This window comes from Notolabrus celidotus, chromosome 3 (assembly GCF_009762535.1).
Source record: "Notolabrus celidotus isolate fNotCel1 chromosome 3, fNotCel1.pri, whole genome shotgun sequence".
NCBI classification, from domain to species: domain Eukaryota; kingdom Metazoa; phylum Chordata; class Actinopteri; order Labriformes; family Labridae; genus Notolabrus; species Notolabrus celidotus.
Window position 1 is genome coordinate 4,253,872 of NC_048274.1, and position 23,743 is coordinate 4,277,614.

The 23,743-nt window shown below is 39.4% G+C and overlaps 2 protein-coding genes and 1 long non-coding RNA gene across 5 annotated transcripts; 1 reads left to right on the top strand and 2 right to left on the bottom strand.

Annotated features, from left to right (window-relative positions):
• Positions 1 to 597: 597 nt before the first annotated feature.
• LOC117810112 lies at positions 598 to 9,877 on the bottom strand. Its single transcript, XR_004630711.1, has 3 exons — positions 9,631 to 9,877; positions 6,909 to 6,964; positions 598 to 1,410 (listed from the first exon to the last, which is right to left on the bottom strand). It is a non-coding gene; the product is annotated as an uncharacterized LOC117810112 (long non-coding RNA).
• Positions 929 to 7,069, top strand: csrp3 (cysteine and glycine-rich protein 3 (cardiac LIM protein)). Of its 2 annotated transcripts, none has more exons than XM_034679724.1 (6): positions 929 to 1,072; positions 2,803 to 2,914; positions 5,379 to 5,553; positions 6,045 to 6,174; positions 6,408 to 6,501; positions 6,779 to 7,069. In XM_034679724.1, exons 2-6 carry the CDS (start codon positions 2,803 to 2,805, stop codon positions 6,841 to 6,843), a joined length of 576 nt encoding a protein of 191 aa, XP_034535615.1. In that variant the 5' UTR covers positions 929 to 1,072; the 3' UTR covers positions 6,844 to 7,069. The 2 variants fall into 2 exon arrangements, with proteins under 2 accessions (XP_034535615.1, XP_034535614.1); XM_034679723.1 differs by lacking the exon at positions 929 to 1,072 and adding an exon at positions 2,379 to 2,466.
• Positions 9,878 to 10,531: 654 nt separating the features above from the next.
• zdhhc13 (zinc finger DHHC-type palmitoyltransferase 13) lies at positions 10,532 to 23,446 on the bottom strand. 2 transcript variants are annotated; one of them, XM_034679721.1, is made up of 17 exons: positions 23,336 to 23,446; positions 20,119 to 20,327; positions 18,162 to 18,284; positions 17,161 to 17,238; positions 16,085 to 16,229; positions 15,917 to 15,981; positions 15,434 to 15,596; positions 14,647 to 14,772; positions 14,405 to 14,538; positions 14,216 to 14,316; positions 13,550 to 13,674; positions 13,405 to 13,467; positions 13,220 to 13,313; positions 12,604 to 12,687; positions 12,356 to 12,513; positions 11,434 to 11,531; positions 10,532 to 11,132 (listed from the first exon to the last, which is right to left on the bottom strand). In XM_034679721.1, the coding sequence occupies exons 1-17, from the start codon at positions 23,357 to 23,359 to the stop codon at positions 10,994 to 10,996; spliced, it is 1,929 nt and encodes a 642-aa protein (XP_034535612.1). In that variant the 5' UTR covers positions 23,360 to 23,446; the 3' UTR covers positions 10,532 to 10,993. The 2 variants fall into 2 exon arrangements, with proteins under 2 accessions (XP_034535612.1, XP_034535613.1); XM_034679722.1 differs by having other exon boundaries at positions 23,332 to 23,408.
• Between the last annotated feature and the right edge of the window lie 297 nt (positions 23,447 to 23,743).

Here is a 23,743-nt window from a genome sequence, read left to right on the forward strand (position 1 = left end):
TAACTTAGATTCGGGAGCAGGACCACGCCTAAACCACACCCTCAATCACCTGACAAGCCTTCTTAAACGTAGCCAGCCTACTCCAACTGCTTGTCCGTGATTCTTCAACCCACCCTCCCTCACCTTACTCTACTGCACTTAACCTATTTCCTTGTCCTCTCCTACTCAACTCGTGCTCGCTCCTTCTATGCCCTGTCTACTTCCAGGTACAACCCGGGTCAAGATCAGCTCCGACAGGATAACGCTGAGACGGAACCCCCATCCTGAGTCTCCTTCTGCTGGGCACACCACGCACAACTAATTCATTAAATGTTCAACTTATATCCTTGTGTGGCGTGGTCCTTGCTAGTGAATGAACTTATAACCTTAAATTGATAAATTGATTACTTTTTTCTCAAAATGTTGATTTGTATTCCTCCGTATGAGGCCCTAATCCTCTGTCGAAGATTGTAGAAAAGAATCCAGAAAATGTTGCGTTAAAAAATCTGAAATCAGGAGTTTAACTATTTTTTTGCGGGAAAAAAAAAACCTTTTTCAAAACAATAAGGAAATCATTTAATTGTTGACAACTCAATCAGTAGTGTTATTTTTCTGAATTTCACTTTAAATATGTCATGAATTATCCTCAAACTGCTAAAGTTAAGATGATGAGCCTTTTGGATTTCCTCTCCTCAGGCAGAGTATTCACCTCATGGTGGTTAGGTGTATTAACATTCAGTTCTGCAGTTGTCAGCTCCATGCTTTGAGTTCCCATCATCTATAAACATAATCCTGTAACGTCATGTCAGAGCCTCCACGCCTGCAGCTGCCTGATGGTGGGGTTAGTGATGGTTAGAGTTTCCTGTGTCTGTCTGTGAGTCCACAACAAATGTGTGACTGTGTGATGTTCAGACCTCTTTGAGCCGGTGATGAAGGGTCAGAGGGCTCGGCTCCGTCACAAGTTATTTTAGGAGGATAGTTTCAGTGAAGCGTCACTGATGGCCCGTGATGATGCAGAGATGGACGGTATTTAAGCAGACTGGGAGCGTTCACTGCCACGTTTTCTAACAGAGCACACAGGCCTGGATTCAAGGTAAGAATATTCACTTTGTTTGAAGCTTCCTTTTTGTATTAGATGTCATGTTGCTGTTTTCAGATCAGGATTTTTACATTCTTTAGTTTAACCAGTGGAAAAACATTGAATGTATCAGTCCTTTCTTCTATTTGAATCAACACAAACATCAGAAGTGAGTACAAAGTCCATGTGTGACTTCTGATTTGTGTCCATGAAATTCATTCATACATTTCCAGTATTGTCTGATGGATCATCGGCTTGGCTTTTGTCTGTCTGATGTCCTGGTAAAGCCTCTATTCTTGGATCCATCACATACCAGTCCTGTGAGGTGGTGGGCAGACTGATATGACAGGAAACTGGAATGTCAGACAGAGCAGATCAGATGCATGTACAGGCTTTTATTGAAGCTGGCGGATGAAGTGAGGACGTTTAAGTCAAAGTGAGATGAGGACCGAACAGACAGGCATGGAGGAATAATCAAGACTCTGACGGAGGACCTGTTTGAGGTCTTTCAGTCATTTCAAAGTTTCAGACCGTTAAAACATAAAGGGGGTCATGTAATTATTGTTATAGTCACTCAGTCAAATGTCAAGTAAAAATGTATTGATGGGTTAATTTAAAGGCACTATGAGGAGTTTTTCACCAGCTGAGAAACAGACTGAAACCAACACTGATGCCTCTTTATGACCTTCAAAAGCAAACAAAACCACAAACAACAACACTGATACCTCCTCTGTTGTCATTTTTAATGCCTTAAACCACTCAGAGGGGGTAGGTGTCAGACCACATGATTGACATTTGGCTTTAAAAACATAATTTTTTCAGCTGTTTTCATGGCAGATAATCACATTGAGTGATAAATCTGGCTGTTTGTTGAAAACACTACATTTGCATGTACAGAACAAGATATAAGAGGTATCACTTTGTCCACAATGAGGCGCCAAAATTGATATAAATCAAAAGTTCCTCACAGCAGCTCTAATAATGTTGTTATTTATTTTTTAAAATGTATTAAAAGGTGTACTTTTAGATGTGTCTTCAGGAAATTTGGGAAACTGATGTCTTGAGGAAACAGTGACCTTCATCTAACGGATATAAAAAAATGAGGTCATCTGATATTCTGCCTGCAAACCTGCCGATGAACATTTCTGTTTCCTATCCCTGAAAGAATCTCAGTCGCTTGATGAAAATGGAAAATAAAACAGGGAGTTACCTGGATATTATTTATCAAATGAAAATAAAACTTACTGTGGAGTTCAGGCCATTATGTATCAAATATTTAAAAAGAATAATTGACATGTTTTAGGATTTTAACACACCGGGGCTGAAATTATTAATCTTTTTAATCATTAAAAAAAAAAGCTGAATATGTTCTTATTCCAGCTCCTCCAATGTGAGAGAAGCAACTATCTGTGAGTGTGTCTCTTTTGAGTTTTTAAACCTGAAGCTGCAGACACAATAGTGCATTCTGGGGTTAAATTCATCTACTTCAAAATAATCTGTGAATGATGTGAAGTGTTTTGAAGCACATAGGTTGTTATTATAGATAGAACTGTATTTATTATATTTTATTGTATTTTTATATTTAAATTTTTAGATATTTAAAGAACTGGAAGAGAGAGAAACAGCATCTTGTTTTTCCTGAATGTCTTGTATACTCAGTGAAAATTGACAATAAAAACCTTTGAATATTTGAATCTTGAATCTTAAGTAAATGTGTGACAAGTCTGTCTTTCTGGGTCTCGTAGATGCCGAACTGGGGAGGAGGTGCGAAGTGTGCAGCCTGTGAGAAGACAGCGTATCATGCAGAGGAGATCCAGTGTAACGGGAGGAGCTTCCATAAGACCTGTTTCATCTGCAGTGAGCACGCCCACTCTTCTGTTTTACTCTCACTGTCTGATCTTTTGTTTCTTGCTTTTATTCGTTCTCATTTTTATCAGTTATTTTCTCATTTTTTTCCTCTGGTCTTTAATCAAATTCATTTTAATTAAGCATTTTCTCTCTTTACCTTTGACTTTGTCCTGCTCCATCTCTCTCTTGGTTTCTAAACTGCTTTCTTCCTTCCTCTTCTTCTTTCTTCTCAGCATCTCTTTTTCTTTCTTGCATCCTTGCTGTCTTTATTTTTTGCTTTCTTTCTGTCCGTCTTCTTTCATTTCTTCAATATCCCTCTGTAAATTCAACCTTCCTACTATTCTTCATATTTTTCTTCCTTCTTTTCGAAACCTCTCTTGTCCTCTTAACTTTCATTCCCTCTCTCTTTGTTAAAGTTTAACCATCAATGTTCTCAATTTACACCACATCACTTGGTGCAGTGATCCGCTCCCATGGCTTTTCCTATCACTGCTATGCAGATGATACACAGCTTTTCCTATCTTTCCCACCTGACGACACAACTGTCTCAGCTCGGATCTCATCCTGCCTTGCTGACATTTCTAAATGGATGAGGGAACGTCACCTACAGCTCAACCTGTCCAAGACTGAGCTTATTATCATTCCAGCCAGTCCCACTATGGATCCACAGATCAATATCCAGTTTGGATCACAAAACCTCATGCCCACTAAGTCTGCCCGAAATCTGGGTGTCATGATCGATGACCAGCTAACCTTCAAGGTTCATGTTGCCTCGATTGCTCGGTCCTGCCGTTTTTCCCTCTATAACATCAAGAGGATCAGACCCTACCTGACAGAACACGCAACACAGCTCCTGGTTCAAGCTCTTGTAATGTCACGCATTGACTACTGCAACTCTCTACTGGCAGGCCTCCCTGCATTCACAGTTAAACCTCTGCAAATGATCCAGAAGGCAGCAGCACGTCTGGTCTTCAACCAGCCTAAGACAGCTCATGTCACTCCCCTGCTCATCTCACTACACTGGCTTCCAGTTGCAGCTCGCATCAGATACAAAACTCTAATCATGACTTACAAAGCAGTCACCAAAACCGCTCTAGTTTACCTGGAAACCCTCATCCAGGTCTACTGCCCTTCTCGCCCGCTACGCTCAGCCTCTGAAAAGCGCCTAGTGCTTCCAGCACACAAGGCCTCAAAATCACTAGCTCGACTCTTCTCTTCTGTTGCCCCTAAATGGTGGAATGAATTGGCCAACTCCATTCAATCTGCAGAGTCCCTCTCTACTTTCAAAAGACAGCTAAAGACCCAGCTCTTTAGGAAGCACTATGCACTTAGCTAGACTGTTCTCAACTGTTGTCCCCAGTGGCAGATCATGTCTTCCAGCTACGATTGACTCGCACTATCCTGCTCTACTCTGGGAATCTGTGTTCAGCTCTTGAGGGACCCAGCACTTGGTACTTTGGTCATTATTGTGGTGATGTTAATTGTTGATGATGTTAATGGAAGGTCTTAAATTGGTTGGTTGCTTCATTGTAGATGTTCCTTATTTCGAAGAAAAAAACAAAAACAAACAAACAAAAAAATTCCTTACTTATTTTTGTGCATTGCCTTTACACTGCTTGGCAGTACCTGCACCCAAATTGACTTGAAGCACTTTTTTACTCTTACTGATCTTGTTTCCTCTTGTCTAGATCTTTGCTTGTGTTGTTCTTGTTCTCGTATGTACGTCGCTTTGGATAAAAGCGTCTGCTGAATGACATTGTAACATTGTAACATTGTAACAATGACTTTTTCCTCTCAGTGAAATCTTGAACTCGCTCTATAAAACTCCCCTCATTCACGTTCTGTTTCCTGAACTCTCTGGCTGCACTGCCCTGCCTTTCTTTCCTCTCCTCATCCTTGGTCCTGCTGTCCTGACCTGAATCTGTGTTGTGGTATTGTTGATAAACAACCAAGGTTCATGAGGTCGTAACCCAACTCTCCATGCCCCCTCCCTCCAGGGAAACACAGAGCGAACACCTCATACAGGCTTACCGTCCTCTGCACAAACACAAACACTTTCCAGTCGGCTGACCCGCTGATTGTTCCAGCGGGAGCTCTGAAAGGCCTCCGCGATAAGCTCATCCATCTGTAACTGTTCATCTCTTCTCTAACATTCAGCTCAGCCTCTCCTTTCTTCCCTTAAATAGAAACACAAGACAGAGCGCAGGACATCTGGCTAAGTGTAATGTCACTGTTGACTGATAAAACCAGCTAGGTGGGAGCTTAAATTAACCTCATTACTCCACCATGGCACTTCCCACTAAACCAGTGCAGCCAGCTTCATGGTCAGACTTCTGTTTGTTTGTATGTTCACGTCTATGTCTGTAAGCTGCACAGACAGAAAAAGTTGTGTCAAGTTGGCATAGAAATTCAACATACTTTGGGCACAATTCCCCGTACAAATAAGTAACTCATCTGTGTTTCTTTCCCACAGTGAGCTGCAGGAAAGCTCTGGACAGCACCACAGTTGCAGCACATGAGTCAGAGATTTACTGCAAGTCCTGTTATGGCAAGAAATACGGGCCAAAAGGCTACGGATACGGGCAGGGAGCTGGTGCTTTGAGCTCTGATCCTCCAGGACACAACATAGGCCAGCAGCAGCAGCATGAGTATGTGTTCACACTGCAGCTAGTAGCAAAGGTCACGTCTAAGCTTTCATTGTCAGGGCCATGAATTATAGATGACAACTTTTATTCTCACTTTTCCCTGACTGTGTCTGAGCTAGATGCTGTATAAGTCTTTTGATATCAGTTTGCAAGCCTTAATCATACCACTTCAGTTCTGGTGATCTGTATGAATTAATTCCTTAATAATTGAAAGTCAAACCAGCTCAACAGTCTAGGAAGAAGGTTACCAAATGAATACAGCTAAAAAATACAAGTCCTCAACTTGAAAAATGTTGATGATTTTAGTTTGTTCAGTAAAGTCAAGAGTAGGGACTGAAACTAGGAATTTTGCAGGCTGACATAAGGCATTATGGCATATTAATCTGTAGCCCATCTGTCTCCAAAGCACCAAAACTCAACCTTTTAAATGTGAGGAAGTCAAGTCATAGAGAACAGAGATGCTATTGGCATTTTTTCCTCTTCATTTTTCCTAGAGCCAAACCACGCCAAGCTTCCTCAGGCTCCAACGGCAGTAAGGTCTCCCAGAAGTTTGGTTGTTCTGACCGCTGTCCTCGCTGCTCCAAAGCGGTCTACGCGGCAGAGAAGGTGATGGGAGCGGGAAAGGTAAGAACTGACACTCTTGAAAAACTGCACTGGTTTTAAATTTGGGAGTCTTCTCCTGCTTTTGAGTCCAGGTCTTGTTTTTTGTCATTTCCATTTTCTGTTGGTTCTTGCTGTCCTTGCATTTACCCTCTAGGGGGCGCAGGTGAAATCTTGGACGAACTTTGGTTTTGTTTAAAGCTATAACTTATATTCACTTTGTTTGTATTTATTGTTCTGTGGGTGTGTTTTTTTAGCCCTGGCATAAGACCTGTTTCCGCTGCCTCCTGTGTCGTAAAGGCCTGGAGTCGACAACAGTGACAGACAAAGATGGAGAGCTGTACTGTAAAGGTATACACATAAACACGCTCACCACACAAGAACACACAATCACTTGCACTGTGTGGACTTTCAATGTCATAATACAATCCTCTTCCTTTAAAATAACCAGAAACCTAAACCTTAAAGTCTGAAACCCTTAAATGCACTTCGAAGTTTTAATTGAAAGATCATGACTTAAATATGTCCCTAGACAAGTAGCTGTAGAAATATATACATCAAAACAAACAGATCATATATGAAGTGCTGTTTATGATTCACTCAGCTCTGTCTTTAAATTTCTCTTCAGTCTGCTACGCCAAGAACTTCGGCCCAAAAGGATTCGGGCTGGGGAATGAGGCCATGTTGGAGTAACGACAGTGAAGACTTCTGACTCAACCTCAACCTTCTGTTTTTGCTCAAGAAGCTCAGCCTCTTACCTTTACACTGATGATGATTGTTTCTCATGAGGGGTGCCATCTTGGGGTTTAAAAAGCTGATGAGAAAATAAACAGAAGAGTCAACATCTTAATGTTACTACTCTCTTGAAAACTAGTTTAATATCTCCTGTTACAGAATAAACACATTTTATTACCTTAAATGTTTTCTGAGTTGTTATTTCCTTAAAATGTTTGAGAATTATTTAAATAACAGGCGTAAAAGAACCTCCTGTATAAAGAAACAGTAATATATTCATGATTTGAATCTTTGTTGGCATTATTAAATCAAATGTGATGGTTAAAACTACAAAAACACTTGCCAAACTGCAGATAAATAGATACATGTATTCCCCTCATGGTTTCCTCTTGTTGTGAAGACAAAAGCCGTGCCTCACCTTGTTAAAGCTAATTATTAATAAAACCTTATTTGCATTCATAAATAATTCAGTGCAGTAATTAATTAGTCCAATCAAGGTACCAGGTGATTAACAAACACAATGTGTTAATTCATCCCAAACAATTATGTGTGAGCATTCATGCAGAGCGAGTTCAGATTAGATGTTTTTGTCCAACTAAAATTGGAGCTGCTATCTCAGGTTATTAAATTAGAAGAACAGAGGAAGACTCTGAAAGAGTGAAAGTAGCTGCAGAGTAAGAATGCTCAAAGCTTTTAAGTATCAGTGAAACCTGCAGACTCTTTATAATAATGGCTTCTTTAAATTATTCATTGTAAAAGGTTTTCAGTTGAAGTTTTTGAACGTGTCCAAACAGGACTGTGAAAAACATTATACACATACAACTTTTCATGGCTTTAGGTGTGCAGTGCAACCATAGCACTGTCATAACATAATTATCATAATCATGCCAGTACTAAACTCTGAACACAACACAATCTGTGTGAAATTTCTCTGACACTAAGGCTAAAGCTGACTCTTTCTGTAGTGGTCCATGGTGCTCAGAGGTTTAACAGACTAAGGCATAATGTTGTATTAAATGTTTCATGTGTATTATATTTTTTGTCATATGATGGAGCTTTCTGTATTTTGGTCATTGGGGTTGTGTTTGTATAAGCCAACAACCAGCTAGCAATTTTTTGTTCTAAAAACATTCTGTTAATGTTACTGAGAATGTTACTGGAATGTTTTCAGCGGGAAGTTTTCTTCTCAGATAAAATTCTCTAAAAGTATTCATAAAATGTTAAAAGACAACACTGCTTGACTATCATGCCTTAATGTTCTTCAAACATTCTCAGCAGGAGATTTTCTTTATGTTCACAATTTGTTCTCAGATAACGTACTCTAAAAACATTAAATAATCTCTGACCCAAAGAATGTTATCAAAACATCCTTTGAAGAAGAAAGGTACTTTATTGATCCCCAGGGGGGAAATTCAATTGTTTCACTCATGCTCTTTTTGGACATGCTACACATACAGATTTTTTGGTATATACATACAAATGCACACACATGCAGTGAACATGCTTAGGGAGAGATGTCAGAGTGAGGATACTACCGCCAAACAGCACACCCAGAGAAGTTTGGGGTTTGGTGCCTTGCTCAATGGCACCTCGGCAGTGCCCAGGCAACTGAATCAGCATCTCTCCAGCCACCAAACTTCGTCCATACTGGGACTCGAACCGGCAACCCTTCTGTTCCCAAGCCATGTCCCTATGGACTGAGCTAATGCCACCTTCGAATGTTAAAGATAAAACATTCTATCTTTGTGCTAATGAAATATCACCGTAATACTCTTAAAGGAAACATTTTCTGATTTAAGGCATCAGAAACATCCTGAAAACATTTTTTACATGTTGCTTTGAGAATGTTGCTTCTTTGTATTTAAGTAACATTAAAGGAAATTTTTATAGAAAACATTCAATAATCTTTTTCCTAAAGAATATTATCAAAACATGATCTGAATGTTCTTCTTTCATTAAAAGTGAACAATAAAGGAACATTATTTAAATTGATAAACATCCTTAAGATGTTCTTTGAATATAACACTCAGAACCTTGTCTTGAAACATGATCAGGATTCCCTGCTAGCTGGATAGCTTTGTTGCTACCACTAGCTGTGCTTCAGCCATTTAGCTCTTAAGCTAGCGATTTTAGCTAGGTGGCTAGTTAGCGTCAGATAGCTAGCATTTACAGTTTATCATTTATTTATGGCTAAATGAACAATTCAAACCTTACTCTCTGGCATTTTAGCCCTTTATCAATGATTTTGAGCGAACTGTTTTAAGTATTATAGATTATTTTTAGCTTTTTTGACAACATTAAATTGCTACTAGCATATTATATAGCATAGTAAGCTATACCTCTAAGCTTACTATTTGTCTTCATATCATTTTCATCTTTTGTCCAACATCTTTAAAAAAAACATTAAAACTGTATGTTAGTAGTGTCAGCTTTGTGATTCAAATAATTGCTATTACAATCATTAGCATCAGCTGTAAGCTAACTATAAGCTAAAGAAAGTGTTTGTTTACAACCTTTTTGCACCATGAGTTTAAAACAACTCAATCCAAACATTGTGGAGTTTCACAGCTGATTTAATATGTTGGTGTTTTCTTGTTCCATCAATTTAATATTCTATTTTATAAACTCTGTTGAGCTACTCCAGTTTTACCAAGTTCTCCTTTAATCACATTCCTCTTGTTGTGAAAATGATGTACATGACACATTTGCTACCCTGGCACTTAAAAGATTTGGGGAATTACTTACCAGCAAGTCCTCTTCTAAAGAGTTCTTGTGGCAAGCTGCCACCTCTTTTCATTTCTCAGACATCTTAGGGAATCCTCTCGCACCGCTTGGCATAAGGTGGGAGAATAAAACTGTCACTCATGCACAGATTCACCCATGTTTCACCCTGAAACTTGTCAGCCTGCAGCAGCTGGATGAGGAAAGATTTCTGTGAGTTTTACTTTTTCAACTATGATTAGACATCTGCAGGTGTCACTTAAAAGAAAAGAAAGATCTTCAAGTCGTTTTAGTTTGCATTAAAGCTGTATACTTGAATAACTGGTCAATTGGGGGTAGGAGGCTGAAAAACCCAGCCTGAAAGTTTATCACCTTATTTCCCAATTTCTAGTTTCAATGGCAGAACAGAAAACATAATAATTCAAGCAGAGATTCAATAAAATATAAAATAATACATATTTTTAAATATTTAAGATTAAGGAAAGGAACAGCGTAAAACAAAGTATTAAAGGTCAGGGTTGCTGGGTTTAGATTTTATAACACATCAGCCTACTGCTCGAAACCTTTAATGGCATCTGTGAACTTGGCCATGCAGTAAACCAGTTATGAAACCGAGAACTATGAGCTTAAAGATGCTGAAAGGAAGTCTTCAAAGGAACAGACTCCATCCATAATGATCTGTTTTAAATCAGTGTTTGTCCTGTGACTGAAATGCAGAGTGCACATGCTGCACACATTTTTCGTTGCAGAAGTCCAAATGAATAAGCTTGTATTACAACACCACAGACTGAGGGTTCAAAGATAATTGCTGAGTTGAAAAATGTGCACAACTTCAACATGTTTGAGTCTCACCATAATGATATTTACTCTATCACTTTGTCCCCTGAATGTAGAGCCTTATATGTCCACAAAAAGCTTCTTGAAAGACAGGCACAACATTGCTTTATTGACGTATTATATAGTGGTCATTCATTATTAAACACATGCAGCTCTTACAAAAGTCATAAACCAAGTGTGTACATGTACAAAGACTTTTTTTTTCCCAGAACAGATGATAAAAAATAGGCTTGTTGTGTTCATATAAAACTTCTCAAAACTTCAGTTACAATTCAGGCCTTTCATGGTTTATGAACCTCACCCAAATTAAAACATTTGTGATTTTTAATTCACTTACATTGGTCAAGTATAAGGCAGCAGCAGTCTGTACAAAGAGCAACCGATTCAAACAGTATCTACACATTCCTTTTTTGTGTTTCCCTTGATTCTGATACCTCTCTTCACAAAGAGCCTTCCCTTTAAAAAAAATAAATAAATACACTTTGTGCTTTTGGTCCAGAACACTTTTAAGAGTCTGACCCTTGACCCTGAGCGAGGGGTGGAGGGGAGGTCAGACTAAGTCAGTGTGTCCAAACATGCTCTGATCGCGACCTGGGGGAAACTGCTGCGTCCAGTCGATGATGGCTGGTTTGAAGAGGCCGCAGCAACGCAGCTGGAAGAAGGAGACCAAGTTCCTCACCACGCCCAAACTGCACAGAGAGGATCAGAGACATATCAAGACCGACACCTTTGAGGTTATACGCCTTCAGGTGTTGGATAACGTAGTCCAGGTCTAAATTTGCTACTGCCAGTGAACCTTTTTTCTTCAAACTTTTGAGTCGTTTGAAAATGGCTCAATGACAATAAGGGTCACAGCAGTATAGTGCTGAAAACAAAGGTTTACAATTCAAGGCGTTTTAAAAATACAAATGAAACAACAAACAGTTTAATGCCAGGGTAAAGAAAGTTTAAAACATGTTGAAGTAGTGCGCTAAACTGATGTAAACTCACTTGTATGGATTTTGTTTTAGGGAGACAGATTTTCCCAGTTTCCTCTGGTGAAGTGTCAGGTTGGTTCGCTCTGCTGTGGTCAGTCCCAGGAAGGCAATCTGCTCGGACACAAAAGAAAAACATCAGTCCCCACAAGGACAGAGAAAACGATGTGTGTGTGAATAAACACAGCAGCTCAGTGGACAACAAACAGAGAGAGATTTAATGCTCTGTCTCAACAGGTTTAGACTCTGTAGCCACTTAAAACTGAACTCTCAGACTAGCTAAGATTTTAGAAGTTGGATAATGGATTATAAAAAATAAAAAAAAATTCTAATGCTTAAAGAAAAGTATGCTGAGAGCTAGATCTTCCCAAAATAAGTTATGAATTAGTAGTTATTATGATTTTATATCTGGTGTTTATACACAGTTTTTTTTATATATTTTCTCTTTAAAGGAAATTTGAGGATAAAACAGTAAAATTTTAGGACAGCAAAAATCTTAAAATCATTTATTCATATAGAAAAATAACATCATTTTTAATTTATGAAGGCAGATAATTCTCTCTCTCTTCTAAAGGTTGCTCCAAGCCTTGTTTTTGTGTATTTTTTTAATGACTACAAAGAAGAAAAGTGTTGAGTCCATAAGCTAGATTACCTCAGTCTCTCTACATCTAGCTGGCAATGTGATCAATCACAGAAGACCCACATAAACGTATTGTATCAGATTGTTATCGTAAAGTTCTAATATTGATATGATATTTTCTTAAAGAGTAAGATTCTTTGCCCCATAAAATATTAAAAAGCTCAGTACCTGTTAAGTCATTGAGAACCAAAGCTGTGTATAAAATAAGGCCAGGTCCAAACAAAACCAGAACTCTCCTTCATTTCTGATTCCAAACCCTGTTAATATGATCTGTTAGAGCTGTCTGAGCTTCACTGACCTGGTACAGCTGCAGCAGCAGGACTAAGCTAGACCAGCAGATGTGATAGAAGGCCAGCACAAAGACACTGAGCACCCAGGGGGAGCAGCCTACCAGGGCAGAGACCACACCCCACAGACCTTGCTCTTCGTAATGCAGCACGCAGTGAGTTGACCAGTCTGAAAAACACACAGCACAGAGTCATGAATCTAGCAGAGACTTTTAACTGAGTCAGATAATGTTATTACACCGTCTGTCGAGTCACTCACACACGAGACAGCCGTAGAACATCCAGACGCCCATCATGATGAGGGAGAACAGGAAGAGGATGAAGTAGTGATGGTTCCTTGCACCTAGAAGAGGACAAATGTAGTTGATCAGAAGTTTTCTTTTATTAACTCTAAAGACTCAGACGTGAGTGTTTGATAAGGTTCTTCTACTCTGGATGCAACTGTAACTTTTCAACTCCTAAAAAATCTACATGCACATCCTCAGATGGATATCAAACTCAAGTTTTAGACTCTTATATCAGCCTTTATAGCAGCAAAACTGATAGTTACTTGGTATCTGAGCTCTTATGGGTTAAAAGAAAGAACATTTGAACATATTTTCAGGTTTATACAGCATCAATTTGTTGTTATTTTCATCCTTTAGCAGTAAACATAAACCAGGACTCACTATAAACTCCTCAAACTGGGACTTTTTTCATGTTGATGTTTCTTTTGACTACTTGATTGAAATAGAAATCTTACACATACATAACAAACCCACGTATCACCACTGTCTGTGGTTTAATGCAAATTTAACATTTGCATTCACCAAAATCACCCGTTTGTTTTGTTTGTTAGTCCTTGTTGGAAGCATGTGACTTGAAAAGTATCGTACCGATGCAGCAGTTGGTCCAGATGGAGTGGTGGTCCTGCTTGGCCACGCAGGCGTCGCAGGCGAAGCAGTGGTTTGTCCTCATTGGTTTCTTTGTCTGTGAAAAAGTAATAAAATAATACAGCTGATTACTGTGTGCTGATTGAACAATGTTTATAAAGCTTTTTGATTTGGTGTTTAAACCTCACCATGCAAGATGTGCAGAATATTCTGGGCCCCAGACAGCCGGCTTCAGCCAACACTAACACATTCTGAAAACAGCAGAAACAAAACTCAGCTCAGGTGTGCCAAAAAACATTTGCATTATTCAGAGTCTGTCTCTGTGTCTGTTACCATTTTCTTCTCCTCCTCGGTGGCCTTGACAAATCCCGGGTCGGTCCTGCAGGTGCGGAGGTAGTAGTAGAGCAGAGCAGTGGCATTCAGAGTAAACAAGACCTGAACGGTGGCGCTGGGCCCATGTGGGGTCAAAGGTTAAGAAAGTTTCATTCATCAAATTGAACCACAGAAAAGCTTAACGCTAAACTAAATAAAGTGCTGCAGTAGCCAACAGGTTGCACTGGTTTAAATCAAGCAGCATTTCCACAGCAGTCACATTTCTGTGTTCCTTGTGTAATAATAATGTTGATAAAACCTGGGGGAACTGTCTCACACTGAATTTCTCTTACAGGAAATCCCAGTTATAAAGGATTATCTTTCTTTATTAAATCCAAAACAGGCATATGAACTCATGTAAAGCAAGCCAAACACTAGATTACTAGTAAACCAGTTTATACCAGTAAACCATAATTTCTATAAACCAGTTTTTGGTAGCTGAGAAGCCTTATACTCTGTTTTGCTTCCTGGCAATCGGTCTCTGAGCCTCTCTCTTCTCTTTTAAATATCTGTCCTCCAGAAAAAAATAATTACTCTCTTTAAAACAAACCCTGATGTGCAGAGAACATCACCAATAGCTCTCATTTAATGACTGCAGATCGTTGTTTCCTCCAAAAAAAAGGATATCAGGGAGGAACCAGAGGCACCAAGTGACAATCATCCAGAAGACTGAGGCCATGAGAGCCGAAGCTGGAAGGAGGGACTGAAACTCCAGACTGGGGAAGTTCCTGTTTACACACAAACATTTCTTTTTAATGGACAATATTTGGATGGAGAATGAAGGCACCGGAGTGAAATGTGGAAATGTGTCCTCACCTCAAGGCCAGATTGACCACACCTATCACACAGGCCAACAGGATCCCTTTAAGCAACCAGGACTCTGAGTTCATATCGATAATGGCGCCCATACATCCGAAAAAGGCAGTGCAGAGCAAAAACTGTAGAAAAACCTGAGAGACACAAATAGGATGTTGTCAGAGAGATTATGAGCTTTAGTTTAATGTGTGTAATCTGAGGTGTGATGAGTGATGTGTGTGGTCTTGAGTTTGTGTGTGTACCCTGTATCTGTTGAGGATGCGTAGGCAGCGTGTATTGGAGCGGATCCTCTCCTGTTTGACGTGGTTGAGCATGTGGATGAGCAGTGGGCTGTGCACCTGGTGGGCCAAGTCGATGGGAGTGTGACCCTGCAGAACAAGAAGTGAAAACTGAATAAAGACACGCATCACTAGTGACCAAAAAATTTAAAATGTAGGGTGAAATCTTCTGAAAAATGGTGGACAGACGACTTATAAAAAGGATGTTTTAGATTTTCTAGAATAGTAGTAAAACAGTGTTATTTCTGGAACTTTACTACAGAGTGTATGCTGTGTGAACTTAAGATTTCAACCTCACACATCACATTCATAGAAGTTGAAACTACCACTGGCTTGCTCCAAACTAGCTGTGATGTGTGCTCAACCCAGTTGTGAGCACACAGAGCTTTAGTAGGTGTGAAAACACACTTCTGTCTGTGTGAGTGTCAAACTTTGTATAGAGATCCTTCAGCATAGAGACAGAGAGGTGTAACAGAAAGATCAGTGACAGTTTGAGTGAGGGGAACGTAGACAATGAGAAAGTCATACAAATAATCCAAGTACTTTAATCACAACAAAGTGCAAAGAAGATTTAATGTGGATGCAAGGCAGTCACAGAAGTCCAGCAACATCCATGTTCTCACAATCTAGATTTCCTTAGATCATGTAGCGCTAAAGGAAAGGTTGCTAATGGCGTGTATTACTCATAGTGTGAAAGTAGACTCAAGTTAAAACTGTCAGGTCTTTGATTTTGGATTTTTGTGAAGCTTACGTTGATGTTCTCTGCGTCTACACTGGCCCCGGCCTCCAGCAGGATGTGAGCAGCGTCTACGTTTCCTGCCAGCACGGCGCAGTGCAGCGGAGTGTTCCTGTTCACTTTGTCCACGGCGCTCACAGAGGCGTTATTCTTGATTAGAAAGCTGGTGGGCTCAGGCCTGAGACAGGGGAACAACACAGGCAGTTTATTTGTTAATGGACAGACTGTTCTTCAAACAGGACTCGTATGTCATCCTCCATAGTATTCAATATTTGTCATTTCTGTTCTTGAATCTGAGAGACTAACAGTTTGTTTCCAATAAATTTACCAAAACATTAAATAAAGCTGTGAAGCAGGCAGCTATTCTCCACACAGAATGCACATCTCTTATAAGAAGTATCTTTATTAACAGTAAAAACAATCAACAATATTCAAGACTTGTTTAGTTGAAACCAGTTTCATTTATAACATATCTGTAGAGGAGTCAAGATCTCTTACCCAATAATCTTCTGAGCAGCTAACATTAGTGGCGTTTGTCCGTTGCAGTCAGGACCATCAACTTCCTGGAACACAGAGAGAAATAAAAGAAGAGAAAGATAAAAGTTATGAGCGGACATTAAAAATGAAGGTCAGAGAGAGTTGAATATAGTGAGTGTGGGGTCTAACCTGTCCCTTTGCCATAAGGTAAGCAGCTACGGCCATGTGCTGAAAGAGGACGGCCAGGTGGAGGGCTCGGTAACCTTCTCCATCTGCGACTAAGGGATCCGCTCCGTATCTCATCAGCTGGATCACCATGGGGAGGTGGCCCTGCCTCATCATTGACAAAAAGCCACAGACAGCTTTGAGGAGGAGTAGCCAAGTGCATTTTTAAATCCAGTCAACATAAAAGAGTACAGAGGGCAACAACAACATCTATCTACGATAAGGTGGACGAGCTAACCCAGCACCGGAGGGAACACTGGCAGAGTAGCATCATGCTAACAGAGCTAACACCGGACGCGAACGCCACACAGGAAGGATTTCACCTGCTGTGGGCGGACAGGATACAGGAGAGCAAGACTGAACTAACTGGTGAAGAAGGCCAGCTCAGTCCTGGACCCTGTGGAGGTGGTGGCTGACAGGAGAATTATGGCCAAGCTGTCGTCTCTTATGGACATTTTTTTTCTATATATATTCTTGTTGGAATTCTTGTACTGTACACCTTCTTGTTTACTGCTGTAACTCCGTGAATTTCCACGTTGCACGATGAATAAAGGAGTATCTTATCTTATCTTAACACAATGCAGCGTTTCTGGTTCTGAAAAAATGAAGCCCCTCTGGTGTCTGATTTTTAAAAATGACGATCATCAGGTTCAGTTACGAGAACCACGAGTGAATTGAAGGTCAAATTATGAAAACTGTGAATCCATTAGAGGTTTGCTTCTTGCGTAGGAGGGTTACAGAAAAGTTTAAAGACACATTTCTCTCTTCTTGTAAAACATGAGTCAGGTGGCACCTCTGCAAGTGTTGACAATATCATGGATAAACAGTTTGTCTTTAACGAAGATTAGAATCAAATGATATCACAAAATACCTCTTAGACTGAGTGTCAAATGCTTAATGCAGATCATTTTGAGGATTAGTTGTTTTTTTTAATCATTCCAGTTTACTGATGAGTTATGATCAAACAACACTGAACCAAATCTGCAAATAAAAAGCAGACCAAGCCCGATCCAGAACCCTCTTAATGTTCATTCAGTCACCTTATAGCCCAGTGAAGAGGAGTAGAGTTCAAGTCTCCTCCGAGCTGGTCAACGATCGCTCCTTTAGAAATATAATACCTGTGAGAGAACAGCAGGGGGGACACAGAGAAACATCAGTGCCAGCATTCAGAACATTTGATGTTGAGGTTTGTTGTATTTCTCTTCAGTTTTCAGAGTTTCCTCTCTGGAAGTTCTCTTTGAATCTGTAAAATCAGTGAACTTCGTCTTAGACTCTTCTGAAATACATAAAGAGCCTGAGGGGAAACTTGACAGCAGTAGAGCTGCTTGTTTTGAACACGATGTTCGACCGACAGCAGCAACATTGAGCAAAGATATGCTTTCAGCGAGAGACTAATTGGATCTTTAAAACTGATGCCATGGTTTGAATCTCACTCTCTATGACTATATGTCCACGCAGATTGATATTCAGCATGTGGAACAGCTTTACTCCTCTATATGTTCTGTAGCTTTGCAATACCATCAGTTATATTAATTATGTAAAGATAAAACACATGATTTAGGGAAGAAACACACTTAGTATTGTTTTTGACATCGTAAAATCTAAGATTTTTTAACGAGCAAGCGATCATTAATCATTTACAAAGATCAATCCTGAAGAATACTTTGCATTTGTTAAGAATTATTTCTTCTGAACTTCTTCTTAAAAATCCAAGAACTATTTCCAGATGAGACCAGAACCAAATGGGCAAGAAAACCTCTAAAACTTACATCCAGAACTACGTACAAGCTTTCATAAAAATGATCCATTCAACTTCAATTCTTCTAATAACAAAGTTTAAAGAAGGAAAAAAGAATCTACAAGTTCTTGCATAACTGCAAAAACAAAACCCCTTAAGTACTGACATACTGACTGACAAAGGACTACAAGTTGTACATGTACTCTGTTGTGTTCATGCAGTGAAGTGTTGGTATGTTTACACAAAGATTCCTCTCCTGTGAGTCAGGAGGAATGAGACAGAGCTGATATTTGCATGTCTTACTTGACCAGCTCTGAGCGGTTGTTGATGGCCGCCCAGTGCAGCAGAGTGACGTTCTCTTTGTCCGGCTGCCTGACGTCATAACCTGCTTCAACCAGCTCTTTGCAGCGCTCCAGGATCCCGAACCTGAAGGAATCACAAGGGGAAAACACACATTTAGAAACACACCAGGAATAATGATGATGACATCACAAGCAACCTAATGCACTCAGTAGATCTGTGATAAAGGGTGGTAGACAATTAACTCAGCATTAAAGAGTCAAATCTAGAGGTTTAATTATAGTGTCATAAAGTTTCTACCACAGTGAGAGATGCTGAGATGAAGAGACAGAGAGGAGTGGCTCATTTCATTCTTTTCTTTTTTTACTTCAAGTCCTACAACAAAAGTGACCTTTGCTCCGCTGCACCTCGACTTACTGCTCAGGCAGTAAAAGCAAGAAACACTCCAGTCAGCTACTGTTTACTGATCTCAAAAAGCCCACTGACATGTTCCTTCAAACTGGATAAAAAACAAATTACTTATTACTGATGGCTTATTTAACACAGAGCTCTGAAGGGTCTGTGCATTCCTCAGGTTTTGTGCAACCTTGTGCAAATACACTGATCAAGTGCTGTCACTGCCAGAAGTTCTCTTAGGAGAAAACAAACAGAGAGGAAGGTAGAGACCGACCTGAAACCTTAGAGAAAGAGGAAACGTGGGTGGCTTTATAACGGTCGAGATATCAGTAAGGTTGCACAAAGTATGATCATAAATACTGATGTAAGGTTTCCAGACTGTCCGGGCAGACCGGGATAGCACACAGAGCGCTGTGGACCTCCGACCATATTATCTGCACAGGGAGATCTCACAAGTCATGCTGGTAGCTGTTTACATCCCCTCTCTGCCAACCCGACCACGGCGTAAAGTAAAGTAAAGTAAAGTATTTCTGATTCTGATCTCATCTCATGCATACATCTCATGGACTGTATATAAAATGGACGTCATCTCGCTAGGCTCGAAGTGAGCCCGCCACAAAAACTGCTCCCCCTAGTGGCTGGCTGTAGTATAGTTCAAAAATTCTGTCTCTCCCATTAATTTGAATGGGGCTACGGTCAAACTTTAAAAAATAAATACACATCGTACGAATGTTTCTCACATCCGTATGCTGTGGTGATATGTAGTTATTATTTGACTGTTTTGTGTTCAAGGTCTCTTTTTTCTGAAAAGTTTATTTTTTGTTAGTTATTAGAGGTTAAAAAACAGGGTTTTACATCTGGTTTTACTTTGATTGACAGCTGCCGTAGACAGAAACTCCGTAGGACCTCGGGACGGTAGGGGACGGAAAATTTACAAGATGGCAGCGTTCTGGAACGGGATATTTTGGCTTCAAAACCGCACAATGGGAATAGGCGGAGCGATGCTGTCCATTATATATACAGTCTATGATACATCTCATGAGGAATATCGAATTACATTTAATTTAGTTAATCCAACAACTTATTTCTAGGTTGATTCACGGTTTAAAAAAGCTCTGATAAAATACTACAATCCAAGACAAGTTGAAAATAAGCGGACAGTTTGACCGAACTTATCTGCGTTTAATAAAGTAAACAATGAGAACATTATTACTGAACGTGTCTGTAAACATCCAGAACAGATTACAGTCCCAAACACTCAAGTTGACCTTGTGTACTTGCTGTGGTTAAACAGTTTATCCACTGAGGGATGATTATTATTATTATTACACAAACACACACTTGAACAGAGCAGAAGAAGCTGGTCTGATCAGGCTCAGCTGTTGGCCTGTTTGCTGCCTGTATCATCGTCTGCCTGCTCTGGTGTTTCATTCTGTTGAACCTCACAGTGTCACTCACCACATGCTCAAAAGTTAAAGTTGTGGTTAACAGGAAACATGATGACTTCCTGTGTATTCACCAATCACAAAAATAGATCTACACATTCAAATGTCTCATCACTTACTGCGAGGCCTTCACGATGTCCCATGTGCTGCTGTCGTCCATGTGTGAGCGTTTCTTGGGCTGCTGGCTGAGGTTCATCGTCTGCTCCGAGTTACTGCCAAACTGCCCGTGAAAACCCGCCATGAAGGGGTGAGCAGCCCTCGGCCCGTGGCTGTGAGAATGACCCGCCGCATGTCCGTGGTGACAGTTGTCATGCATGTGGCTGTGACCCTGCAACACAAAGAAAGACAACACACAGATTTGATGCAACGTTGTGAGCTTACAGTGGGAGAGCGGTAGCTTTACTGATTTACGTCAGACCGTCAGACTCCCGGGGATTTAAGGGATGAAAGCTGTTTTTATGATCCGTGACACTGATGAATTTCCTTTGGGGGAGGATTTTTTTTTTTATATCTGGAGGCATGGGGATGCAAACAAATCAGAGCTGAAGACGGTGAGCATAGACTCGCAACATCAGTGCACCAAGCACAGACACATGTGACCTAAATCTCCCAGCAACACTACTACACCCTAAACATGATACACATCTTGAGAGACTTTAAATTCAGTTAAAAAACAAGAGAATGATCTGATATCTAAACTCAGCCTCTATGTGAAGTACCATTAAGTCAGAAAATTAGTCTCATGGTTTTTTCTCCTGCAGCCTGTACAGCGTCCACAAACACACTGATCTGCAGCAGAACTACTGGAGGGTTCAACAAAGGACAAGTGTCTGTTTTCAACCACTTCCTCACTCACTGAAGTCATCCTACTGTTCACCTCTTTATCCTCACACACTTTTATAGATGTGCTTTTACAGGGGGTGTCAACTGGGCATGTTTTATTTCAGATGTTTTTATTCTCTTTATTCTTATTATTCTTTGATAATTTTATATTTATGATCTTTTAATTGTTTTAATCTTTCATATTTTGTTGTTTTTAGTCTTCCAACATTGTTTTATCTTAACCTTTTTATCATTTCTTCTTGCTGTCAGGTTGTTTTTTATTCTTTTATTCATTTTCATCGTCTTCCTTACTTTTTTATTTTATTGTCTTTTAATTTATTAAAATGACATAAAGTACTTTGTAACCCTGTTTTGAAAAGTGCTATATAAATAAAAAAATGTATTATTAATATTATCATTACTGTTCTTATGAGGAAGACTGTTTTTATTATTTAAACAGGAATATATATATTTATATAAAACTACCTGGTGTAAAAGAGGTGATAATAATGGAAATAATTCACATTTAAAGCAGTACACACCTACAAACATTAAGATATTAGTAGTAGTATTACTTCATCATCTCTGGGCACATTAAACAGTTTCCAACAACATCAGCTCTGTAATATGTTACCATGTGCCTTAACAGGACAACTTCTACGTTTGTTTCTTATTTGTATAATTTTTTTTAATTCACATTTAACCTTATACACATGACACCAAAACAAATAAACAATAAAACACAGGGGACAATTAACTTAACAGCAACACAAAGGACTTATACAGACATTAACTCACTCCTCACGATAATTTCATAACTTTTCTTCTTTAAATAAATGTTAGCTGTTAAAAAGTTAAAAAAAAATTGATCGAAATAACAGAAAATCTTTGATCACAAATCATATTTTACACAACTTTCACTCAAACGTATGAACTAAGTGCGTGTAATACTTTACCCCATATGTTTTCAAAATGAAATATATTTTGTTCTTTTAAAAGGCTGATGATTTCTCCAATTTCAAATAATATCGCAGTCCCTTACTCCAGTGTTTAAGTGAGGGAGGACATGTAGCTTTCAAGTGTTTTAAAATAACTTTCTTAAATACAATAGAGGAAAAAAGAAGAACCCAGCTTTCTAGATATCTGACTCTTACATGTGAGACATCTTGAAAGATGCAAATACAAATATTGAAATCAATTTCCACTCCCAAAACCTCAGACAAACAATGCTCTATTTATCTATAAATGCCAAACCTTCTGAACTTTACTACAGCTCTAAATTGCATGAATCAGTGAATCTGTGAGTTCGCATTTCAGACAGTTCCCTGAAGCATTTTTGTCATACTTTTTGATTTTATCTCTTGTACTTCATCTAAGTTTGTTTCTAAGTCAATTCAGTCACTTCAGAGAGACTGACAGATTCCAAAGTCTGCAGGAAGGCAATCAATGAGCTAAAACAAAAGAAATCTCTTGTATCATAATATGAATTGATGCTGTTGCTCAAATTTAATGGTGTGGAAATAAGTTGACTTAACTGAAAACGTGTTCAGAACTAATTTTGATGAAGCCTTTAAGAGGTTTAATCAAAGGTTTGATCATTACAATGAATAATGATTAAACACTGGTGCTTTCTCACACATTTAACACTTAATCCACTCATTGATTGCATTGTTAATAAAACAACATGCCTGTAATAGATCTTTTTATTCATCCTCTACATCCAAAGGAGCTGAGAGGATGACTGTGATTACTGTGGTTGTTTTAAAGGATTAAATCGATTTTACATTATGGTTGGAGGAGGCTTATGTCTATGAGGTTTTTAATGTAAGGGGTGTGCATAACTAGGATAACATTGTGATGTGGGATGAGTTGCACTTTCTGCTGCTCTCCTTCCTCTGGGGTGAATCTGCTGGATGCTATCACTGTCAGTCTGGGTGTCATAATCTGAACATGACAGTCTGCTGCTATGATCCTGACAGATGGATAATAACATTAAACATATGGTACAGAGCTAACCGCTGTCTGGCTTTGTATGGTTGTCAACACATGTAGCTGTAAACCTGCTATCAGGAAAGAGAAGACGACACTTAAACGATGAAGAAAAGAAAGGGGACATCGCGTTTAATTGGTTAAACATCAACAGAGCAGCGTCGTGTCAATCACACATATCAGTTTCATGCAGCAAGGTGAGGGAAAACAGCTTCATCTGACCTCACAGGTTAAACACAGATTAGCTAGCTAGCTCTGTTTAACGACAGGTAACTAGCAGCATGCTAACACGCCCCCTGATGCTAACAGAGTAACCGAGACTGAGTGACAGTTGATCCGGTGAGTCGATCAGGGAGGACAGGTTACAACGGACGAGCGAAAATTACACTGCAAAGCTAGCTAGTCGATGCTAATGTGCTGAAATGTGTGTGTTATAAAGCCAACTAAGTCATCAAAGTCCGCCATAGATGAACCAGGAGCCTAAAGACGCTTAAAACAGGAGAAATGTCCATTAAACCTACTTACTGTGTCGTCCTCAGTCCAGTCCATCTTGTTGTGAAGGAACGAAGAGAAAGTTCCTCCAACGGCTGCACGAGCCAGAGTCTACGTAACACTTCCGCTGTTGATCTTTCAAAATAAAAGCTGCAAGGATGCTTTTAAAAAACAGCAAATAATATAGAGACAATTTAGTAAGGAAATTGTAGGGTTATTTAGAGACTGACTCTACTGTAGTAGATGAAACATTCAAAATTGCTTTCCCGAGTGCTCTTTTAGTAGAAAATGAATGAAAAGGTGCCCTGTGGCTGCCCCTAAGATGTATAAAACAAAAAAAAAAGTGCCTTTTGGATGCCCCTAAAATGTATATATACTGAAAAAAGTGCCTTCTGCATGCCCATGAAATGTATATCAACTCAAACAGTGCCCTTTGGATGT